Source organism: Neocloeon triangulifer, unplaced genomic scaffold (genome assembly GCF_031216515.1).
Source record: "Neocloeon triangulifer isolate White Clay Creek 2 clone unplaced genomic scaffold, ASM3121651v1 ptg000012l, whole genome shotgun sequence".
NCBI lineage: Eukaryota > Metazoa > Arthropoda > Insecta > Ephemeroptera > Baetidae > Neocloeon > Neocloeon triangulifer.
Window position 1 is genome coordinate 16978352 of NW_026775554.1, and position 20329 is coordinate 16998680.

The window sequence follows — 20329 nt, forward strand, 5'->3', positions numbered from 1 at the left end:
GCTTGGAGGCGCACTTGTAAGCAAGGAGCACGCCACTTACTGATCAGCATACATTATAAATTCATACAATATCGAACATAATATGCTCCTCTATACCCAGCTCGAATTGCTTTTTGAATAGCCATTCTGATAAGCTGGGCCGGCCTAGTGTCAAGAAAAATATATTATATTCCCTTTTGTGAAAAAACACACAGCTCGTGCGAGATGCATCCAAGCATGACAGAATTATTGATAAGAAAAAAAGGGGGGTTGGAGAGAGATGCTTTGTTTATTTATGGACTCACAGATTCTCTGTTTATGTACCCTCTGTATAAACCAAAGCCTGATAAGGACCAAAAAAGTCTAAATATTTCCTTAGCGGCAGTCCCTCGCTAAAATAACGATATTCATTTCATGATCATCATCACTGATTGTGAGTTTTCAATATCATTTATTTTAATTATTCTGAAATTAAAAAGAAAACTGTGCTTAAGAAAGTATTTTTCTCGAGATATATCAATAAAAAAACTCAACTTTTCTTGTTATATGAAATTGAAAAAAACACAGTTATCGGCTAGATGGCTGGTTCCAACTTTGAACTCAATTTAATTGGGAAGAACTTAACGAAGGATAATAACTATAAAACTGTACAACATAAATACAATGTTAAAAAAGGTCAGTTTTTTGCTGGTATTGATAAAATTATTTTAAAAATTTGAGCAATTTTTCATGTTACCTATTTTTTTATAATTGAATTTCTCTATGATTTTAAAATATGGGAACCGAGCTGTTTTTTTCGTTTAATAAAGTGGAAAAGATGAAGTGCCCAATTCTGAATATCAACAAAAATCATATTATAAAGTATAAATTGTACATGACTTTATTCCAACATGCAAAATATTTTTTCATTTTTCTAGCAACTTGATAGTTTTGGATCTAAAACGCACTCTATTAGAGAAAATTAAAGGTTTGGTCTATTTACTTTTCGTTCCAGAAACATAGATTTATATACGCTTCTAACCTAACCTGCTTCTAACTATAGTATCAAATTCCAGTTTTATTACATGAACTGAATATTGTAAGTTATAGTATACGTTAGTGCAATACAAGCAAATTCGTCTATTAAAACGTTTTGCGTGAAAAATTTCCAAGCTTTCAAAACTGCTTCCAATTACAAAACTAGTTTGAATTTCCATAAGCACCAGTCTCTTGGTACGCAATGATAATTGAGTTTTCCTCCTTGCTTCGCATTTGTCCCCCCGCGACTTTCTAGGTCATTAGGCAGGTACTAGTGCGAAAGTAAGCAAGTTAATTGGATTTCCGCGTTTGCAGGTGGGACCAACGATTCTGCTCGCAGGGCTCAACGCTCGCATTTTAATTGTGTACCGGCGGTCGTGCGCCCGACGACGGAAAAGACGAGGCGCGTTGCTGGAATCGTGCAGACAGTACGCCGAGGAAAAGCGACTGGCGCTCTTGCTCGGCTCAACGTCGCTGCTTTTCTTCGCCTGCGTCTCGCCCATGGTGATCCTCAACGTCACCCTCTCTGAGCGCAATCTCAGCTCTTACAACTACCAGGTAATTGTTGCTGTCTGTGTGTATGAATGCGAGAGCACAACACAGTTTGCTCGCTGAGAAAGATGCTTTTAATTACGCTTGTCTTTTCCACTCGTTGAAGATGCGGCGCAATTTTCTCCAACAAAGGATGATTATAATGTTGTATTCCAATGCGTCTCTTCTTTGATGAGAAATTTTCTCTCATTTCTTCCAGTAAAATGCTCATTCAAAGGAATTGTTGAACATATTAATTCTTTATATATCTATTTCGTTTAATTGGAATTTATTGAAATTTAATAATGCCACATTATATAAAGAACTATTTAATTTTATGTAGAGGACAAAATTATTTTTGAAATTAAATGTAAAGCAATTTCACTGGCCTATATACTTTTAAGTTTTAAGGATTCTATAAAAATGCAATAAAATTTAATGTTAAAAGTTGATAACTATTTTTTATTTTAAAAATACAATATATTATTAAAATATATAGTCATAAAATTTATTTCTTTTCTAAAAAATTTAAATTTAATTAATTTACTTACATTTTTTACTAAATTATATATAATAATAATATTATTTTATTTGACAAGTATAATTACTTACATTCCGTTCAGTTTATAATTATTATTATATTTATTTTTTTTTTATTTTTTTTTTTGATCATATTTTTTATACTTTTGACTTTTCTTGGTAAAACTCAATACAAATTAATTTATGTACACAAAAATAATTGCCTCAGATTTTCTATTCCCCCTCTATATAACATATAATTTCCAATTTCAAGCTTTATGCTCATTATAATTATAATAAGAGAACTTAAATTTGAATAATATATTTACTTTCGTAGGCTGTAGGTTTATGGCTTATTATTTTCTCTCTTAATGAGTAATTTGAATTTGCCTAAATTTTTATTACATATCAAAAGCTGCACCCCACCCAAATTTTAAAGCAAATATTATCATGATATGCTTGCACTACATATCAGAAATGTAATTTGAGAAAAAAAAATCAATTTTCCAGATATTTAGGGCGATCGCCAATGTGTTAGAAGTTACCAATTATTCGTTGACCTTCTACATCTACTGCCTCTTCTCCGAGGATTTCCGCAGCACTCTTTTGAGAACGGTCAACTGGCCTTGGTGGGGCGGAAAAGCGCCTGCGAACGGCCTTGGTGTCGGACCCACCGCCAAAGGCCTCAAGGGTTCGCCCCCAATCACGCAGCAAACAACAGCCACCCCAACGCCACCCCGAGCGTGCACCCTCGCCTGCGCAACCTCCACTACAGGAGCAGCTACGACAGCAGTTTTAGCTGCAAATGGTAATTAATAGGTACTCTATAAAGACGATCACTTTTGTCTTGATGTGCTGCACTTTCTTTTTTAATTTGACCTTTATATGATTTGATTGCTTTTGTTCGGCTTTGGAAAGAACATGTAAATTTATCTATTTCAAAAATATTTATCTAAAAATTGGACAAAATATATTTTTTATTCTAAAATCACCTTTTAAATGAGAATAATAAAAAATTTCACCTATAAACAGATTTTTATTGGAAAAATTGAGCATTTACCAATTTTATCCAAAGTCAAGCTTGCCTTGCATATAATCAGTTAAAAACTAAATTCTGATTAATTGTTAATTTTTTTTGTCAGGTGCAAAAGAAGCTTCCTCGAGTGCGTTTCAAAAACTTTTCTGCGGCTGCTTGGGTATTCTTCCCTGCGTGAAAGATGGTGCCAGTCCTGCGGGCAGCTCTGCTGACCGAGTGATCGTCTGAGCATGAGCCTGTCGGTTTTCCAATTAGTTTTCCCCGAACAAAGAAACCGAGCCCGTAGTGCCCGTCTCAATTGAGGTGGAAAATGGGCTTCTCGTCGATGAGCAGTGCTGCAAAAAAGTGCCCCATTTATTGCCCAAACACAATAACACTTGCAATATGCAACCTTCACGACATTCCCACAAGTAAAATGCTGCAACATGCGATATTATATATATTTTCCACAATTGCTCTGTGAAGAATTGCATTAGTTGATGTGAACCATTATTGTACTCTACCCATGACATGTTTCGTAATGGAATTTTCACTATAGAATGTTGCATGAACCACCCTTGTTTTGACTCCTCCTCTTCTTATTACTTGGTTTCCCATTGTGTGAACTTTTCCCAACCTGCCTCCGTTTTCTTCTTCTTTTTTTACGCCTCGTCTCTCGATTCTGCAACTTCGTACACCACAGCAATGAGAAAAGAGAAGAAAATTACTTTAACCATACCTTTCCATGACAGTTCTTTCTTCTTTCCTTATTGTAAGTCTTGCGATTCAATTTTACCTCAGAGGCACTAGCACTTAAAAATTATTGCAAATCAGAATGCAAAAAACACACGCATTTCACCCAAACTGATTGGAAACAGCTATAAATATGTAAAAAGTGTGTCTTATTGTTTGGAAAAATGCGGTGTCTGTGTTCACTTTGGGAACAATGTCTGGACATAATTTATGAGGTATACTAAAAACTGAAATGCACAATTTATAAATGCAACTGATCGCGAAATTTAATTTTAATTACTTCTAGAAATGAAATGGTAAAAATAAAAATGTAATTACACAATTTTAAATCATGAAAACGAGTTGTTTGAGAATCCAAGATTCATTGAGTTGTTGATACTTTCACAATTTAAAACATCACTATTTATCACAAAAAGAGAAATATATTAAGCAAATGTTGGTGGCTTTGTGAGGAAACGGAGAAATTCCTAATTGTAGAAATCTGTCCATAACTAAGTGTCTTTGGTAGACGTGTTACTCAACTGAAATTTTTAAGCTCACCAAATTTACATCAGATCAATGTATTTAATTTTTTCTTCTATCAAATATTCAAAAGGTGATTTTTTTTAATTGCATCAAAACGTTAATTTTTTGAAAGTTTTATTGAGGTGGAGCTATTTAAGTTCTTCCACAATCACCCTATAATGCGCTATAATGTTTTAAAAACAGAAGTCACACAAGCTCAAAGAGAGAGAGGATTAATTAAAAAAAGGAAGCGGTGCTTTACATGTTCTCAAAATTTATATTTTGGCAAAAAAATAGTCACGTGAAAATTATACGTCTGGAAAGCAACAATATTTAAAAATAGTCTGAGGAAAAGAGAACAAAGGGAAAAGTTAAGACTGATAATTTTAAAAACAAAATATATACGCCTCGCTAAATTCAAAATCCATCACCATCAAAAATGTCACTTCAACTTTCAACCAACGATTCAAATTTTGGAATGAAAGGATTGTGCAGGAGTATAAAGTCAGCCTAAAAGTATTCCAATACTTGAAAGAAATTAAAAAATTTGTATTAGATATAAAAAAAAATTATTAGAATTGGCGTAATATTGATTAATTAAAATTTCTACCCTTTAAAATTTGCATTCGTATAACCTCTCGCTTTTATAGATGCATAGCTTAGAAAACTTTTCAAAATTTTTAAAACTTTAGCTCTATTAGATATATTATGTATTGGATAAGAATTTAAAATTAAAACTAAAAGCTTACAGCGTGCTTATTCCGCTTTTCAAAATGTCAAATTTCAAATTGGAAGCATGCAAAAATTGAAATGTGATTCTCAAAACGAATTATAGTGAGCTAGATTTGTGAGGCGTCGGCTTGAAAAAGGATCTGAAACGCTCTCTCACTGCGTCCAAAAGTGCGCGACTTTTAATCTGTAAAGGTGAAGAAGGCTGTTGTATGTGATGATTTGAAATTTTCATAAACACAACGCGCTGGTTCCAAAGTTTTAATTAATTTTAACGAAGATACATCTATATATTATACTACGTACATAATATATAATTATGCAGTTGTGCAAAGTAGCCGAATATTTAGTAGCGACGAAATCTAATCACTGTTATTGTTGTCTAACTGTTACAGAGGTATTTATGAAGAAAATAACAGCTATGCTAAATTTGGAAGTAAAAAAATCTGTCTGCAAATTAGTAAAACAAAAATGCCACTCTGTTTAATTAAAATTTGAAACAATCTGGATTAATAAAAACCGATAATTGTGCATGAAAATTATGTGAGACGTGTTTTATTTCTAATCAAAATTCCTTCAGTCACAACAAGTCTGTCATAAAATTTGTCATTAGCGCCCGAGGAATGTTAATTATCATTAATTGGCCAGACAATGGTAACCCCTGGCTCAGGCTCAAACTTTTAAATCACCCCAAGAGTAAAATAAACTTTACCAAGCGATAATTTCACGACAGACCACTTCAAAGCAAAAAGTATTAAAGAGTATGGACGGAGCCTCCGGTTTATATTTTTAGACTTAACCTCATAACGCCCGAGAGCCATATGGTCCCCAGATAATAAGACTGGCACCAAAATAGCGTCCTAGTATGGTGATAAATTGAGTTGCAGCTCTTGTACAAACAAATTCATAGGAAAAATAAACACGTCGGGAGTACGGCTACAAAGCTCCTTTTGTCTTTAGAAGGACTCTCGTCATATATAGGAGTCTCGTGCCTATTATTATTTATTTAGCATTTAGTAAAAAAAGAGTCGAATCAAAACTCTTCCGCCCTCGAAATTTAAAAAGGTAACCCTCAGCATTTTGGATGACATTTAACGCTCCGGAAAGCAAAGCGACGTCATTGTGCCGCTCATTGTTTTTCGCTCAAAAGCGTTTTTGACTCTCCGGCGGCGCGCGATGAATGGCTTTCGCTGTTTGACCTCCCATGCCCCCTTCGCGACGCGCCACACCTGCCGCCACGACTTGCTATGCGGCGCAGCATGCTTACAGGATGACTCCGTAGCCAACCAAACAGTATAAAACTTAAAACAGAATTCAATTAATTCAAGTTCATTTATCAAGTGAAAGCTCAATTTATTCAATCATGGAAACTTTTTTGATAAAACTCGAAATATTTATAGGAATTTTACGTGATTATAATTAGTTTTTCTTTGGATTTTAATAGCGTGGGTAGGGAAGAATGCAGCACGGTGATGTTGGCTGCCCTTCCGTCGTCGAACCGCGTTTGTAAACAGTTGTTTGGTTGGGATGAGTCGGAGACGATCGGCCTGGAAATTGTGAAAATTGACTGCATTTCGGTGCATTTTGGAGACTAGGAGGTGGACTATGTGCATCAGCGCCTTCTAGTGCGTAGGAAATGTGAGTATCCGCGAGTGGTGTTTAATTAAATTGGTAATTTGCATTAATTAGCCGAACGGCGGAGCGTTGAGTGTTTTCATTGGGCGTCGGCTTCGCGGCCAGCATTTTCTCATGCACGGACTCGAATGCTTATCGTTTTCTTAGATTTCGTGCCTTCTTCGGCCTCCGAGTTTCGCTATTTTGAATAATTTCCAAACAGGTGTGCTGGAAATTAATTTATTCTGCGTCATCTGATAAAAAATTCACCCCTAAAATCAGATTAAATTCTACGATCTAAATAATTGTATAAAATTTTCGCCAGAATTTCCGTCTCTTTTTGAACGCTTAACCAGACATAAATAATAAGGAATAAGAATTCGGAAGGGGTGCTGGAAATGCAGCCAAGTCAGCATCTCAGGAGACGGGAAAAAATGTATATTTTTACCCTCGTCGGTCTGATGTTATTTTTTAAGGGAAAGAGCGGCAGTCGGGTCATAAAACGAAAGTGATTGTGCTCAAATTAAGCGTTTTATTACCGCCGCCGCCGCCGATAGACAAACCTTAAAAGTACTCCTCGTCATTCTCCACATATAGACTCGCGTGTTATTGAGTGATCTTCTCGGAAGCAAACAACTTCCTCCCTCGATAGCCGCGGCAAAACAATGGCACGGCACACACCCCTGAATTAGTGCGAAACGCGATCCGTGTATCAATCGACAGCTCGGAAACCCGAGACCTTGGCCAATATTTGCCTGCAATGCACCTTCCTTCCTTCTTTGTTCCTTCCCCAATGCACACCCACAACAACAGTGTCTTAACTTTGCTCGTCCCCTCATTGTTATGGGCTAACAGATAATAAAGTTGCGCCCTTCAATGTAAGTCTCGAAGTCGGTAAACATTAGTGACTTTCGTGTCACTTCTCCTGAAGAACTTTCGAAAGATCAATTTTCTAAGGAAATCTCACAAAAATTTGATGTTAATTTGTTTTGAGTAAATTTTATCCTAGAAGAAAACTATTGCCATATCTTTATAATGTTTTGTAGTGGATTTATTATTTATATTTCAAATTTTTGCATAAAAATATTTATTGTATGAAGTATTCAATTTTTTTACACAAAAAAGTATTGCAAATACCTTAAAAAAAATATCCTTTCTTAATTCTAAATTTCATTTGTAATATTTCATTTTATTTACAAATTTATTCCGAGGTAAATTTATGACCTTTAACATAGTGTAAATATTTTTTTTATGAAATGAAATCAGGCTTCCTCGGCGAAGATGAGCAACTTTATTGATTCTGCATGAGATAGAAGACACCTGCTCCCATGCAGAAACAATCAAGTGGCTCATCTTTGTCTATTGCCGAGGAAGCTGGATTTTATCTAATAAAAAATAAAAAGGTTCCACAACGACTTGAAGAATCCCGTAAATAATTATTTTTTTCAAATATTTTTTGCCTGAAATAAACTTTTATTTTAAAAATTTGCAATTTTGTGATTCAAAATTATTGAAATGCAAATTACTTTTTTTTCATTTCGATTAAATCATCAATAAACGTTTCTTTAATTTTCTTATTTCTAAGTATATATCCAAAAATCCGATGCCAGTACTTTTCTCTGCTCCTATTCTAAAACAATTCTCATTTAAAATAAAAAAGTTCCAATATTATTCCCTGAATTGTCTTTTGTGCTCCACGCCATTTCACCCCTATCAAATTAGTCATCGTTTGCCCCATTTTTTATACGATTTTTATTTTATTTTTTTTTTATTGCCATCGCGTTTCAGCAAATTGCGTGTCGGCGAATCATAAAATTTGGAACGTATGATGCGTTAAATCGATTTCAGTTTGCAAACAAACGAACGAGCAGCACCGCGACTGCCTTTTATTTAATTTGTGCCAAACTGAAAAAAAACGCGATCGGTTCTCACGGCAAAGCGATAAGTCGGAGGCGTTCGAGTGCGGGTGTTTTAAAATGGAAAATTACCCGTCTCGAAGGGCAGCAATATTGCTTGCGACTTGAGTCGTGAAGGGGCAAAAACGCGTCTGTGCACTCAAAGCAGATGGCCCTTTTCACGACTGTCGCTCCTTCATCCGCCCGCCGCCGTGTTAAGTTTATAAAACTGCTCAAGCCACTTGAACTATTAGCCGATTACAACGCTCATTTCGCCTTCAAAGAACATATGAGCGAAACGCACCGTTTCCAGCTGGCACATATTTTGAAGTTAAATTTATTTATTTTTTAATATTGAATGAATTTAAAAAAAAAATTGTTATTGAATATCACCGTTTTGCACATTATAATAATTATTTGGTATTTTTTTTGCCATTAATTTACTATTTTACTAATTTAAACAGAGAATTTTATGAATACTTCAATTAATTATTGATGCATAGCATCAATTGTATTAGTGGTCAGTTTATGGGAATCAGTTCGTTGAAACTTTTTGTGGGTTTTTTTTTTAAAGAAATTTATTTTTGTTTATTTCCTTTTAAATTAAAGGCTTCTTAAATGTAAGTGTCTCCCCAGCATATGAATTTAATGAAATTTTTTTATTGATCATCAATTCAATTTCCACATCATTATATTTCAAACTCTGAATTCTTTAGGTATGATTTCCAAGCACTACTTGTAAGATCAACTCCAATTTTCAACAATTGCTTATCTTTCAGTTTAAACCAAATTTCATAAATCTCATCTTTTTGCAATTTAAACAATAAAGATAAATTTTACAACTTCCAAACACAAATACATTTATTCTAGCATATACATCGTTTGAGACGATTAATCCACCTCGGAAAGCAGCTGTCAGCGTTTAAAAAAGCCCTCGGAGTATTTTTTCAGTTGACGCAGCTGCGGAATTTTTTAAGAATTTTAAAACGTTTTTAAAAGCACGCGTACACTTCTGGTGCTGATAAAAAAAAAAAAAAAGGAGGAGGACCCACCTTCCTTCCTTCCCCACTCGGAACATAAATTCGTCAAAATAGAGCGGCTGATTCACGACATCTGCCATTTTGAATAAATCATCCTTTTTAATCAAAACAAAAACGCAAATCCGACCGTCGGGGGGTTGATGGCGAAAATCAACCCCCTATCGGGAGGAAAACGGCGCCGACAGGTGAATCGTTTTCGTCGTTCTGAAAGTGAATGGACCATTAATTAGAGGCGCAAGTGCTCTTTTGATTATCTTGGAGTGATAATCAGTCTGTTCTTGTGTCCGTCTGCGCTTCCGTTTGTCTCCCCCGCACGATGGCTAACTCGATCGAGGGGCTAATCCAATCCTCCTCCCCCACACCACGTGTTCCGAGCTCCATCCAGTCCCCCTTTACAGCCCTCTATCTGCACTGCACCGTTGTTTTCGGTACCCTCGGCGGAGCGAGATATTTATAAAGTAGCGTACACACGGTTTGCTTGCTGTTCCTGCCGCGGCATAACATTATCCCCGGCATTATTATTTGCCTGGCACTGGCTGGCATTTGCTTATAATAATCGTTCCGCGCCCGAACACACGCAGCCAGTCTCGGTCGCGCCGCGGAGACGGCCACAGATTCTCGCGTCTCTCCCGCATCGATTTTGCCCGCTCGTGTGTGGTTTTGATCAGAAATCAGTGCGGAAACTGCTTCCATCCGCCTTCTCATCAATTAATCAGCGGGTTGCGTGACCGGACTGGCGAGCAGCCGCGAATGGCCGGTCGCGAGTGACTTGTTCGTGTCGCCGGGTGGGAAAATTGGCCAAGGGTGAGTGAGTGCCGGCATTTCCGCAATGACGCCTAGAAAATTTTCGCAGGGTGTTTATATTGCTGAGGTTTTATGCTTCGTCTGAGATTGCTTGAATTTTCCCCAATAATGTGCAGCGATAAAATATACAGGAGCTTTTTTTTACTTGAATTTTTAGGTTTTGGCTGTAATTGTGCTTCATCAATTCTTAAATATTGTTGGCACAATTTTTCATGAATTTAGCCTGTTTTCCCAAAACTTTAAGTATTAAATTTCAACACCCACTAAGGAAGTTGTGATTTTGATAATTTCTCATACAAAGTTTGTATTTTTATTTTTTTTATTTGTCCTTCAAATCACACTATTTACATTATATTTTTGACGAAAACAATTTCCTTCAAAAAGAAATTTTTTGACAAAATGGCATTAAACAGCAATAATTATGCTAAAACTTTGGATATTAATGCATTTAAGAGTGAAATTTGAAATCTGAAGGTAAAAATTTAAGACTTTATAATGTGATGTGCGATTTTTTACAATTTCATTATTTTTGTAACAGTAAATTGTTGTCTTTTGACTAAATTAGATTAGATTAAATGCTCTTAATCAATTTGGTCTTAGTTTCAACAATTACACCAGCATGGGATGATATTTTTTTAATTTATAAAATATTAGCAATTCTTCACAAATATGATCAGAAAGACCGAATATTTTATTATAAATTTCAACAAATTAAAAAAAAAATCTTATGGAGATAAATAGATGTATTGATTTAAGGATGCTAAATGCAAATTATAAAGGAAAACGCTATCGATCTATGTCTTTCAAAGTCAAGTTCATTAAATCTCGCTGATTTTCCATTTCTTTGGCTGATCGAAATCAGTCTAAAGAAAAACAAAAAGCATAAACAGTTACCATGGCTTCAGAGCTGCCTTTAAAATTATCAAGCCTCAATTTCGTCTCCGAAGCCTCATCCGTGCTCTTCTTGGCACAGTTTTTCTTCCATTATGATAAAATTTATTGCTGCTTGAATTAATCAATTAAATTCGAATAAAACTAACCAAATTGGCAGATAAAATCAAAAGCAGCTTCATCAGACGCAATAAATTAATTAAGAAAATGACCAGTTCGGCGCTCAATGCAATTAGTGCGGCAGCCAAAAACAAACATTCAATTGCTCTTCAACTGGTCAAAGACTATAATCCTCCTGAGCAGTCGTCCAAATTTCACGGCGATGAAACAAAAGAGTTGGAAGCCGAAAAAGTGTGTCGCGAGATGAGAACAGTCGAGAAAGGCTTCCCTGGTTTTTTTTAGAAGGGGCGTGAAGCAATTTTTAAAATATTATGTACCTTTCCCCAACCGCACAATAATGATCAGGGGAAACGTCTGCATCACAAAAGTTTTGATAAAACAATTAGCTGAGCCTCGCGTGCCGCGCCAGAGGGTGGGACCGGCTCAAGTGCGAGCAATTACTCATAAACAAGGCCGCCGACGCTCGAATTGAAAACAACAATAATTCACCGCCGTTCCCGCTCTGAAACTTATTAATTATAAAACTTCGATACTTTTCTCAGACACGCAACCTTTTCCGTTTGTTTTCCATTTCGACCAAACTTTTTGTTTTCAAGTTTTTCAACTTTTGATTTTTACTTTTCGCAGATCTCAGCACAATGAATATCGCGTTTGCACCTTTAGCGATCTTGCTGCTCTTTTTGGGCCCAGCAGTGGCGCAACGGCAGAATCAGAACCAGCAGCAGAATCAAAGAATTCCTGTGATTGACACACCTCTGTATCAGCAAGAGGACACCTCGCGAAACAACGTGGACAGCAACAACCTCCACGTTGAAGATGCGTAAGTAGTCTTATCATTAATTTGGAATATAATTATATAATATTTTAATTCATTTTATTTGTTTTATTCCATTTTATAAATAAAAGTTTTTCTATTAATTCAATTTCTAGAAAAATCCAATGAAATGATTCAATTCATTCTAATGTGCAATTTTTAACAGGAAACATAATCAACATGGTATAAATCCAAGTAATTTTTTTTAATCATTTATCATTTTTAACACTTCTGTAGTTGTAAAAAAGAGATATTTGCATCTCACAAAGAAGATATATCGGTGAGAAAGTCTGTCAATGTGTGTATTTACTATTTCAAGCTTGTTTTCAGAAGTTTACAAACAATATCATTTCTGTCTTTGAACACAACGTACAAAGTTGTAAAACATCTTTCCATCCATTCATTTTACTAGGCGTTAGTTTCACATTTTTCTCTTTTGGCTCTTTTCCAGGAGTTACTTCATAGTGGCCAGCAAAATTGTGCGTCCAGGCCAGTTGTACCGCGTGGCCGTGACCATCATGCGCAGCAACCTGCCCGTCACTGTCAAGGCCACAATTCAGCGCAATGGCGTTGAAGTGGCCGCCGCTAGACAAATAGCTGCCCTTGGAGTGACCGAGACCCTGACCCTGAAGGTCCCTCCGACCAGCGTCAAGGGTCACTATAGACTGAGAATTGAAGGCATCTTGGACGACATGTTGGGCGGAATCTTCTTCCAAAACGACACGCAGCTCCAGTTCTCGCCCAGGTCGATGACTATTTTCGTTCAGACTGACAAGCCTGTCTACGTCCAGGGCCAAACAGGTAAGATGGTTAGACGTTTTCCCCATTTATTGCTCATGATTGATGCTTTTAGTTCGGTTCCGCACTGTGCCAATCACAACTGAATTGAAGGCTTTCAACGATGCTGTTGATGTGTTCATGCTCGACCCTCACAGGACCATCATGAAACGATGGTTGTCAAGACAGGTATTGAAATCAATATTTTTTTATTATTCCCCTGATTTTGAATCATTAAGTCATTTTCTTAATTAAAATTTAATAAAAATTTTCAGTCCAACTTGGGAACTGTGAGCTTGAACTACCAACTGAGCGACCAGCCTGTCTTTGGCGAATGGACCATTCGTGTGGAAGCGCAAGGCATGATTGAAGAAGCAAGTTTCACCGTCCTGGAGTACTACCAGACTCGCTTTGAAGTCAACGTCACCATGCCTGCCTTTTTCCTCGAGTCGGATGGCTACATTTATGGCACTGTCATGGCCAACTACACAAGCGGAGCTCCTGTCTACGGCAACCTCACCCTGAAAGCCACCATCACACCGATCTCACCTCAAGGTCTGCCAAGACAAAGGGAGTTCAATACCACAAGAGACACCCCAGGCTACAGAGTTTTCAGAGAGCAACAAGCCGTTGAAAAGTTTTTCACTTTCGTAAGTGTTGTTTATTTCTTGTTAAATAAAAAGCACCTAATTTGGAAGTAGTTTGAACATATTGCTGATTGCACATTACTATTGCTTGCTATTGTAGAAGGAGGATTTCCCGTTCTGGTACGACACTCCTGCATTCATTGATGATGAAAGAGAAGTTCCTCAGCTCAAACACGTAAGTTTAAATGTTAATTGCTAAATGAATGATTTGCATGTTCTTAATTCTAAATAACTTAAAATAAAATTTTCAAATTATAAAGTTCAATCTTTTAAAACTTCTTTAAATTCAGTTTTACGGAATCCATCACTTCCGTTACCCTCTGGCTGACTTGTCGAGATTTGTCTCTTCGCTGTCGGGTATGGAGATCCGTGTGACAGCATCTGTTGGTGAGCGATTCCTTGATGAAATTGTGACTGGATACTCAACTGCCAGGATCTACAACACAACCCTCAAGGTTGCCTTCTTGGGAGGTAGCCCGCAAGTTTTCAGACCATCCATGCCATTCCACTGCTACGTAAGTTTTCATCAAGTTGTTGAGAATATTTTTTAATTTTAACTTCCATTAAATAAAAGGTTGCTGTGTCCTACCACGACAACTCTCCACTTGACATTGAAAGATTAAAAAAGAGCAAAATGGAAATCAGCGCTGAGGTTGTGATGAGAACCGGCGGAAGAAGAAACATAGACACACAGCTGGTGAAGATGTCTGCTGAAAATCCAGGAATTTACGCTTTGAAGATTGACTTGCGGTCTCAACTTGGTGAGTTAAGCTGCTTTTGTAATTGAATGAGATCTGAAATATAAATTCAAATAAAAGGTGGTGAAGAAGCAGCCGAGAGACGTATCAGAGAGATGCTGAATGATGTGGCTAGTTTAAAACTCACAGCAAACTTCAAAGATTCGAAGGATGGCTTCCGAACAACTGCCGAACTCACAGCTGTCAGTCATTGGTCCCCAAACAACCAGCACCTGAAAGTTTACACTTCCACAAAGCACGCAAGGGTGTGTTATTATTGTAAATACCCAATTTTTTTTTACTTATCTTAAATTACTACTTAAAGGTTGGTGAATACTTGATTCTGCACGTCCAGAGCAATGCCATTCTGGATAGCTTCTCATATGTTGTGCTGGCCAAAGGATTGGTTTTGTACGCTGGTCAGGAGAAAATGTTTTCCACCGTCCACACCATGGCATTGACATTGAGTCCAGAAATGGCGCCAGCAGCCACTGTCATTGTCTATCACCCTGCAAGCAGAGGTGTTGCCCTTGCAGATACACTGACGTTCCCTGTCGATGGAATTTCCAGGAACAACGTGAGATCATTTTCTGGTTTATTTTTGTCCTTATAACTAACCATTATCTTTTAGTTCACCGTTCTCATCAACAACCGCAAAGCTCGAACCGGACAAGTTGTTGAGGTTGCCATTTACGGAGAGCCTGGAGCATATGTTGGCCTTGCTGGAATGGACAGAGCATTCTACACAATGCAAGCTCCAAATCAGATTTCTCTGACAAAGGTTAGTTGGAAATTAAAAACAAGATTTTCAGCAAATATTGCTTTCCAATTGTAATTTATGCAGGAAAGTTATTTACTAAAAAAAAATCCTATCCTGTTTATATGACTTTTTAATTGACGTTCCATTATTTTTCAGTCTTTGCAACAGATGTCTTTGTTTGATTTGGAGTTGGAAGGCACAAGCCCAATGCTTCACAATTGGGTATCTCACGAAGGCAACCCTGATCAGCTGCACCACTTCCCAGCTGGCTCAAGAGGAATTGATGCCAATGCCACATTTGAGTAAGTTTCATAACTAAAAATTGAAAGTTAAATTTATTTTTCAAACTTTCTACAGATTGGCTGGGCTGGTTGTTTTCTCGGACCGAGCACTCCCTGCCAGACCCTCTCAATGTAACATAACTCAAGGTTTCCGTCCTTGTCTGACGGGTTCCAGTGGCCGATCGTCTGGCTGCTACAAAATCAGCCAAAAGTGTGACGGCCGAATGGACTGCCCAGATGGAACTGACGAGTCATTCTGTCCAAAACTTGTTGCCAACGCAGCTGAAGATTTGAGGAAGTTCAGGGCTAACAGATTCAGCATGACTCAAAAGCAGTTGGACAATGTGTGGGTTTGGACTGACGTCAACATTGGGCCACACGGAAGAGTGCTCTTCAACATCCCTGTCCCATCTGTTCCCGCCCACTGGATGGTTTCAGCGTTTGGTGTTAGCCCCACAGTTGGCTATGGTGTCCTGGCAAAGGCTGTAGAGGTAATTTTTCCAATAAATCAAAAATTGGCAGTAAATTTATAAAAATCCAAGATTGTCAACAAATCCTCGTTCCAACTTCACACCATCTTTTATGCTTAGATTATTTCCTGGAATTTGCCTAATAATTGAAATCAACTTTTTCAGTATGTCGGAGTTGTTCCCTTTTCTATGATTGTCGAAATGCCAAAGCAATGTCGCCAAGGAGAGCAAGTTGGTGTGCGAGTGGCAGTTTTCAACTATCAGTCGGTGGACATTGAAGCCACAGTTGTCCTTAGTACTTCCCCTGACTACAAATTTGTTCATGTTGAAGCCAATGGAATTGTAAGATATTGTTATAAATATGTTGGTTTATATTTTAATTTTTGCTCCTGTCTTAGGTGAATTCCTACAGCCCAAGAACTTCCCACGGAGATCATCAGTTCTTTGTCTACATCAAAGCCCACGATGCAGCTATTGTAATGGTGCCGATTGTGCCAACCAGACTAGGTGACATCGAAGTCACCATTCACGCCACTACTCTGATGGGCATGGACAAAGTGACACGGAAACTCCACGTAGAGGCTGACGGTCTTCCTCAGTACAGGCACCACTCAATTTTGCTCGACTTGAGCAACCGAGCCTACGTTTTCCAATACCTGCATGTCAACGTCACCGAGACCCCCATTATTCCCTATGAAGAGACACGCTACTACATTTTTGGTTCAAACAAAGCTACAGTCTCGGTGGTTGGAGATGTCGTCGGACCGATCTTCCCCACAATGCCTTTGAATGCCACCTCCCTTCTCAACCTGCCCATGGACTCTGCCGAGCAAAGCATGTTTGGTTTTGCTGCTAACTTGTACACCACGATGTACATGAGGTTGATCAACCAAAGAAACAAAACTCTGGAAAAGCAGTCCTTCCATTTCTTGAATGTTGGATACCAACGACAACTTTCGTTCAGAGGTGCAGATGGGTCTTTCAGCCTCTTCAGATCAGACTGGTTTGTTAACAACTAGGTTAAATATGATTTTTATGTAAATGATTCATCTACAGGAACCATTCGTCACCAAGTGTGTGGCTCACTTCCTATTGTGCCAGAGTTTTCCAGGAGGCCACTTTCCAAGAGTGGGAAAATTTCATCTTCATTGACCCTGTCGTAAGTTTGAAAAATATATCATTATTAATTTCCATTAAATCAATATTGTATAGGTCATCAGTGACGCCGTCCGCTATGTCTTGGACCACCAAACAGTTGAAGGCTCATTCTGGGAAGTGACTTGGTTGCCGGATCGCAAGGCAAATGCAACTTTGCAATGGCCAGGAGCAGACGTTATCGCCCAAAGGAACATCACACTCACTGCTCATGTATTGATCATGTTGGACACTGTGAAAGAACTGCCAGGCGTAACTTTTATTTTCAATTAAAACTGCTTATTTTTAAAACTTAAATTTCTATTAGGGTCTTGGTGCAAGAGCGTCCCTAGCGCAAAGAAATGCAGTTCAGTGGCTGGAAAGAAATCTGAATTTGCTGCATGAACATGGAAAACCATATGAAGTTGCCCTCGTTGCCTACGCCCTCATGCTATCAAAGGCATCACAGGCAGAAGCTGCTTTCGGAATTCTATCTCGACACGCTCGTACTGCTGGTAAAATATTTATAAGTATTCTTTTTTTCAATGTGCTACAAATTAAAATATTTTAGGCGGTTTGAAATACTGGGGTAGAGAAGATGTTCCTCTGCCACCGCAGAAGATGGAAAATCAGAAGCCGTTCTTGCTCCCGCGCCTCCCTTACAAGTATGATTCTGAAAACATTGAAACCACTGCATATGCCCTGCTCACCTATGTGGCAAGACAAGAGCTCTTTGTAGACCCAATTGTCAAGTGGCTTAACTCTCAGAGACTGTATGATGGTGGCTGGACTTCTACTCAGGTTCGATTTCTTTAGAAAAAAAAATGTGTCAGATTACTGATTGATTTTTACAGGACACTGCTGTGGCGATGAAGGCCTTGATTGAATATACTGTGCGCTCTCGGCTGAGAGATGTGTCAACACTGACCGTAACTGTTGAAGCCACTGCCCTTTCTGGGCAAACCAAAATCCTTAAAGTCACAGAGAACAACATTGCCAACCTCCAGAAAATTGAAGTAATTTACACCATTTATTAAATTTGTTATCCATCATAAATTAATTTTTTTCCTTAGATTCCTGAAGCATGGGGTACTGTGAAGGTTCAGGCTAAGGGTGCTGGTTACGCCATTCTGCAAATGAGCGTCCAGTACAATGTGGACTTGCAAAGGTTCCAAACTGCACCTCCCGTTAAAGCCTTCGACCTCAACACTCGTGTTCAGTTCCATGGTCGGAACCAGTCTCACATCACTTACAAGTGCTGCCAGAAATGGACTCATTTGTCGGAAAGCCCCAGATCTGGCTTGGCTGTCCTTGAGGTCGCTGTTCCCACTGGTTACATCATCCAGCAGCAGAATCTGGACGCCTACGTCCAGTGGCTCGCACTGGAGGCCAAGAGAGAACACTTCCAGTCCAATTTGAGACCGATCGGCAGAGGACATCAACCCAAGGAACTGCAATCACACAGACTGCAAAGGGCCAGGTTCACAGACACCAAGGTCTACTTCTACTTTGACTATGTAAGAAACTTTTAATTTTAATTGTATTACCTAAACTATTTTTTCCTTTTCTTATAAATTGCAGCTCGACAACCATGAAACTTGCATCAACTTCACTCTTGAGAGGTGGTTCCCTGTGGCAAACATGTCCAGGTATTTGCCAATCAAAGTGTATGACTACTATGCTCCTGGTAAGTTAGCGAAGATTGCTTTTTTTCTTTTTTTAATATATTAAACTTATGCAGAGCGGTTCAACGAAACCATCTTTGATGCCCTGCCAACCTACGTGCTCAACATCTGCGAAGTTTGTGCTTCGAGTCAGTGTCCCTACTGCCCGATTTACAACGCAGCCGTGCATCTGGCCACCAGCCTTCCATTCATCGCTCTCCTCTCATTCTGCTTACTGCTGATTTGGAAGACCAGAGATCCCCTCTGAGTTCTCTGGTGGATTTAGTATGTTTCTCCATCGGGAGGCAGGGTGACCTCGTTCATTATTTTTGTAATCCATTTTACAAGCGAATTTATTATTTCGTCCAATTTGTGACCTCTGGTTGTGTTATGCAGCTACATTTTTAACAGTTATTTTTTTTGTTTATATTGCCCTGCATCTCGACATTTTTATGAAGCAAAAGTGGAAGCAGCTGCCTTGATAATTCTTATCAAATCATGTATTTTGGAGGTGTCTTATCACAACGTCAATTTAGCATAATATTCAGGATTTTGTATAGTCATATGAGTTGTTGTTTTCACTATTATTTTGCAATATCTTGTGATATTCAGCAGTTCTCATTGTGGAAACGTTGATTTGGCTCCGCAGCCGTTTTGTAAAAATTCTATACAATTTTCAGAAATGGTATTTGGTGCAAAATTTAGAATCTAAATTGGTTCATTTTAGTGCAGAACATGGCATTTTGATTGCATTTTGAAACATTAATGCCAACTTGGTGACGCCAAAAATTTTTATTACTAAAATTTGTCTTAAATTAACACATACTCAGGGACTTCAAATGGTGTATTTCGTCCCGCATTCAGACTCAAAATTTTAACCACGTACCGAGCCAATCTTGGACGTAACGACAGAAAGCAATATTGAATACTTAGAAATGTATTAACATAGAGAGATTTTTAGAAAGTTTGGAGGAGGATATCAGAATCTTGTAATTTTAGTCGACATTTTTAACTTGACCGTCCATTTTGAGTGCAAGAGGAATTCCCAGCTTCAGAAGCAAATTTTAAATAACCCGTCGAGACTCATTAATCCTTAAAAAGCTTTGCAAATGATCTTTGAAAGTTGGAATTATCTTCTTGTACTTTAGTCGCCATCAAGTACTCTATCTGCATATGTAGAGATATTGATAATTATTTGCAAACGTGTACATTTTGTCACACACGACTAACATTTACCTCCATTGTAAGATATTACCCATAAGTTTGTTGACTCTTTAGGACTTTATTTACACAATTTCAATGACTAGGCCTTTCTATTAATAGATTAACTTCTAATTTACCACCGCGGATGAGACTATTTGAATGAATGCATCTATAATTAAATTGGTTATTCTTAAAGACAAAGAAAAAAGCTAATATCCGAGGCGAAATTGCTCAACGTGTTCAAAAATGACTAGGATTAAAATTGTTGCTCTGTTTTCAAATCAATTGTAGTTTGCATCCAGATTATAAATATGAATTGAAATAAATTTTCTAAATAAAAATTGTGATCCTTTATTTTTAAATATTACCTGAATTAATGTCAAGCTTCCTTAAAAAACTAATACCCCTATGGTTTCTTATTTATGCAACCT

The 20329-nt window shown here is 37.7% G+C and overlaps 2 protein-coding genes across 3 annotated transcripts in view; both read left to right on the plus strand.

Annotated features, from left to right (window-relative positions):
* Window positions 1-5565, plus strand: part of LOC132197249 (probable G-protein coupled receptor B0563.6) — a 67414-nt gene extending 61849 nt beyond the window's left edge. The window contains exons 4-6 of one of the 2 annotated variants that reach the window (XM_059620402.1): window positions 1312-1554; window positions 2557-2854; window positions 3189-5565. In XM_059620402.1, coding sequence (XP_059476385.1) covers window positions 1312-1554; window positions 2557-2854; window positions 3189-3310 — 663 coding nt within the window. In that variant the 3' untranslated portion in view covers window positions 3311-5565. Of the gene's footprint in view, window positions 1-1311; window positions 1555-2556; window positions 2866-3188 lie in introns of both variants that reach the window. The other variant, XM_059620403.1, reaches the window with a different exon arrangement.
* Window positions 5566-6544: 979 nt separating this feature from the next.
* On the plus strand, window positions 6545-19811 carry LOC132196974 (CD109 antigen). Its single transcript, XM_059619957.1, has 23 exons — window positions 6545-6685; window positions 12039-12231; window positions 12677-13026; window positions 13079-13191; window positions 13278-13652; window positions 13750-13824; window positions 13940-14164; window positions 14224-14410; window positions 14468-14652; window positions 14712-14963; window positions 15018-15167; window positions 15303-15448; window positions 15504-15918; window positions 16063-16239; window positions 16296-16900; window positions 16954-17056; window positions 17110-17304; window positions 17360-17546; window positions 17603-17832; window positions 17886-18047; window positions 18105-18548; window positions 18613-18718; window positions 18773-19811. Exons 2-23 carry the CDS (start codon window positions 12050-12052, stop codon window positions 18961-18963), a joined length of 5055 nt encoding a protein of 1684 aa, XP_059475940.1. The 5' UTR covers window positions 6545-6685; window positions 12039-12049; the 3' UTR covers window positions 18964-19811.
* The last annotated feature ends 518 nt before the right edge of the window (window positions 19812-20329 follow it).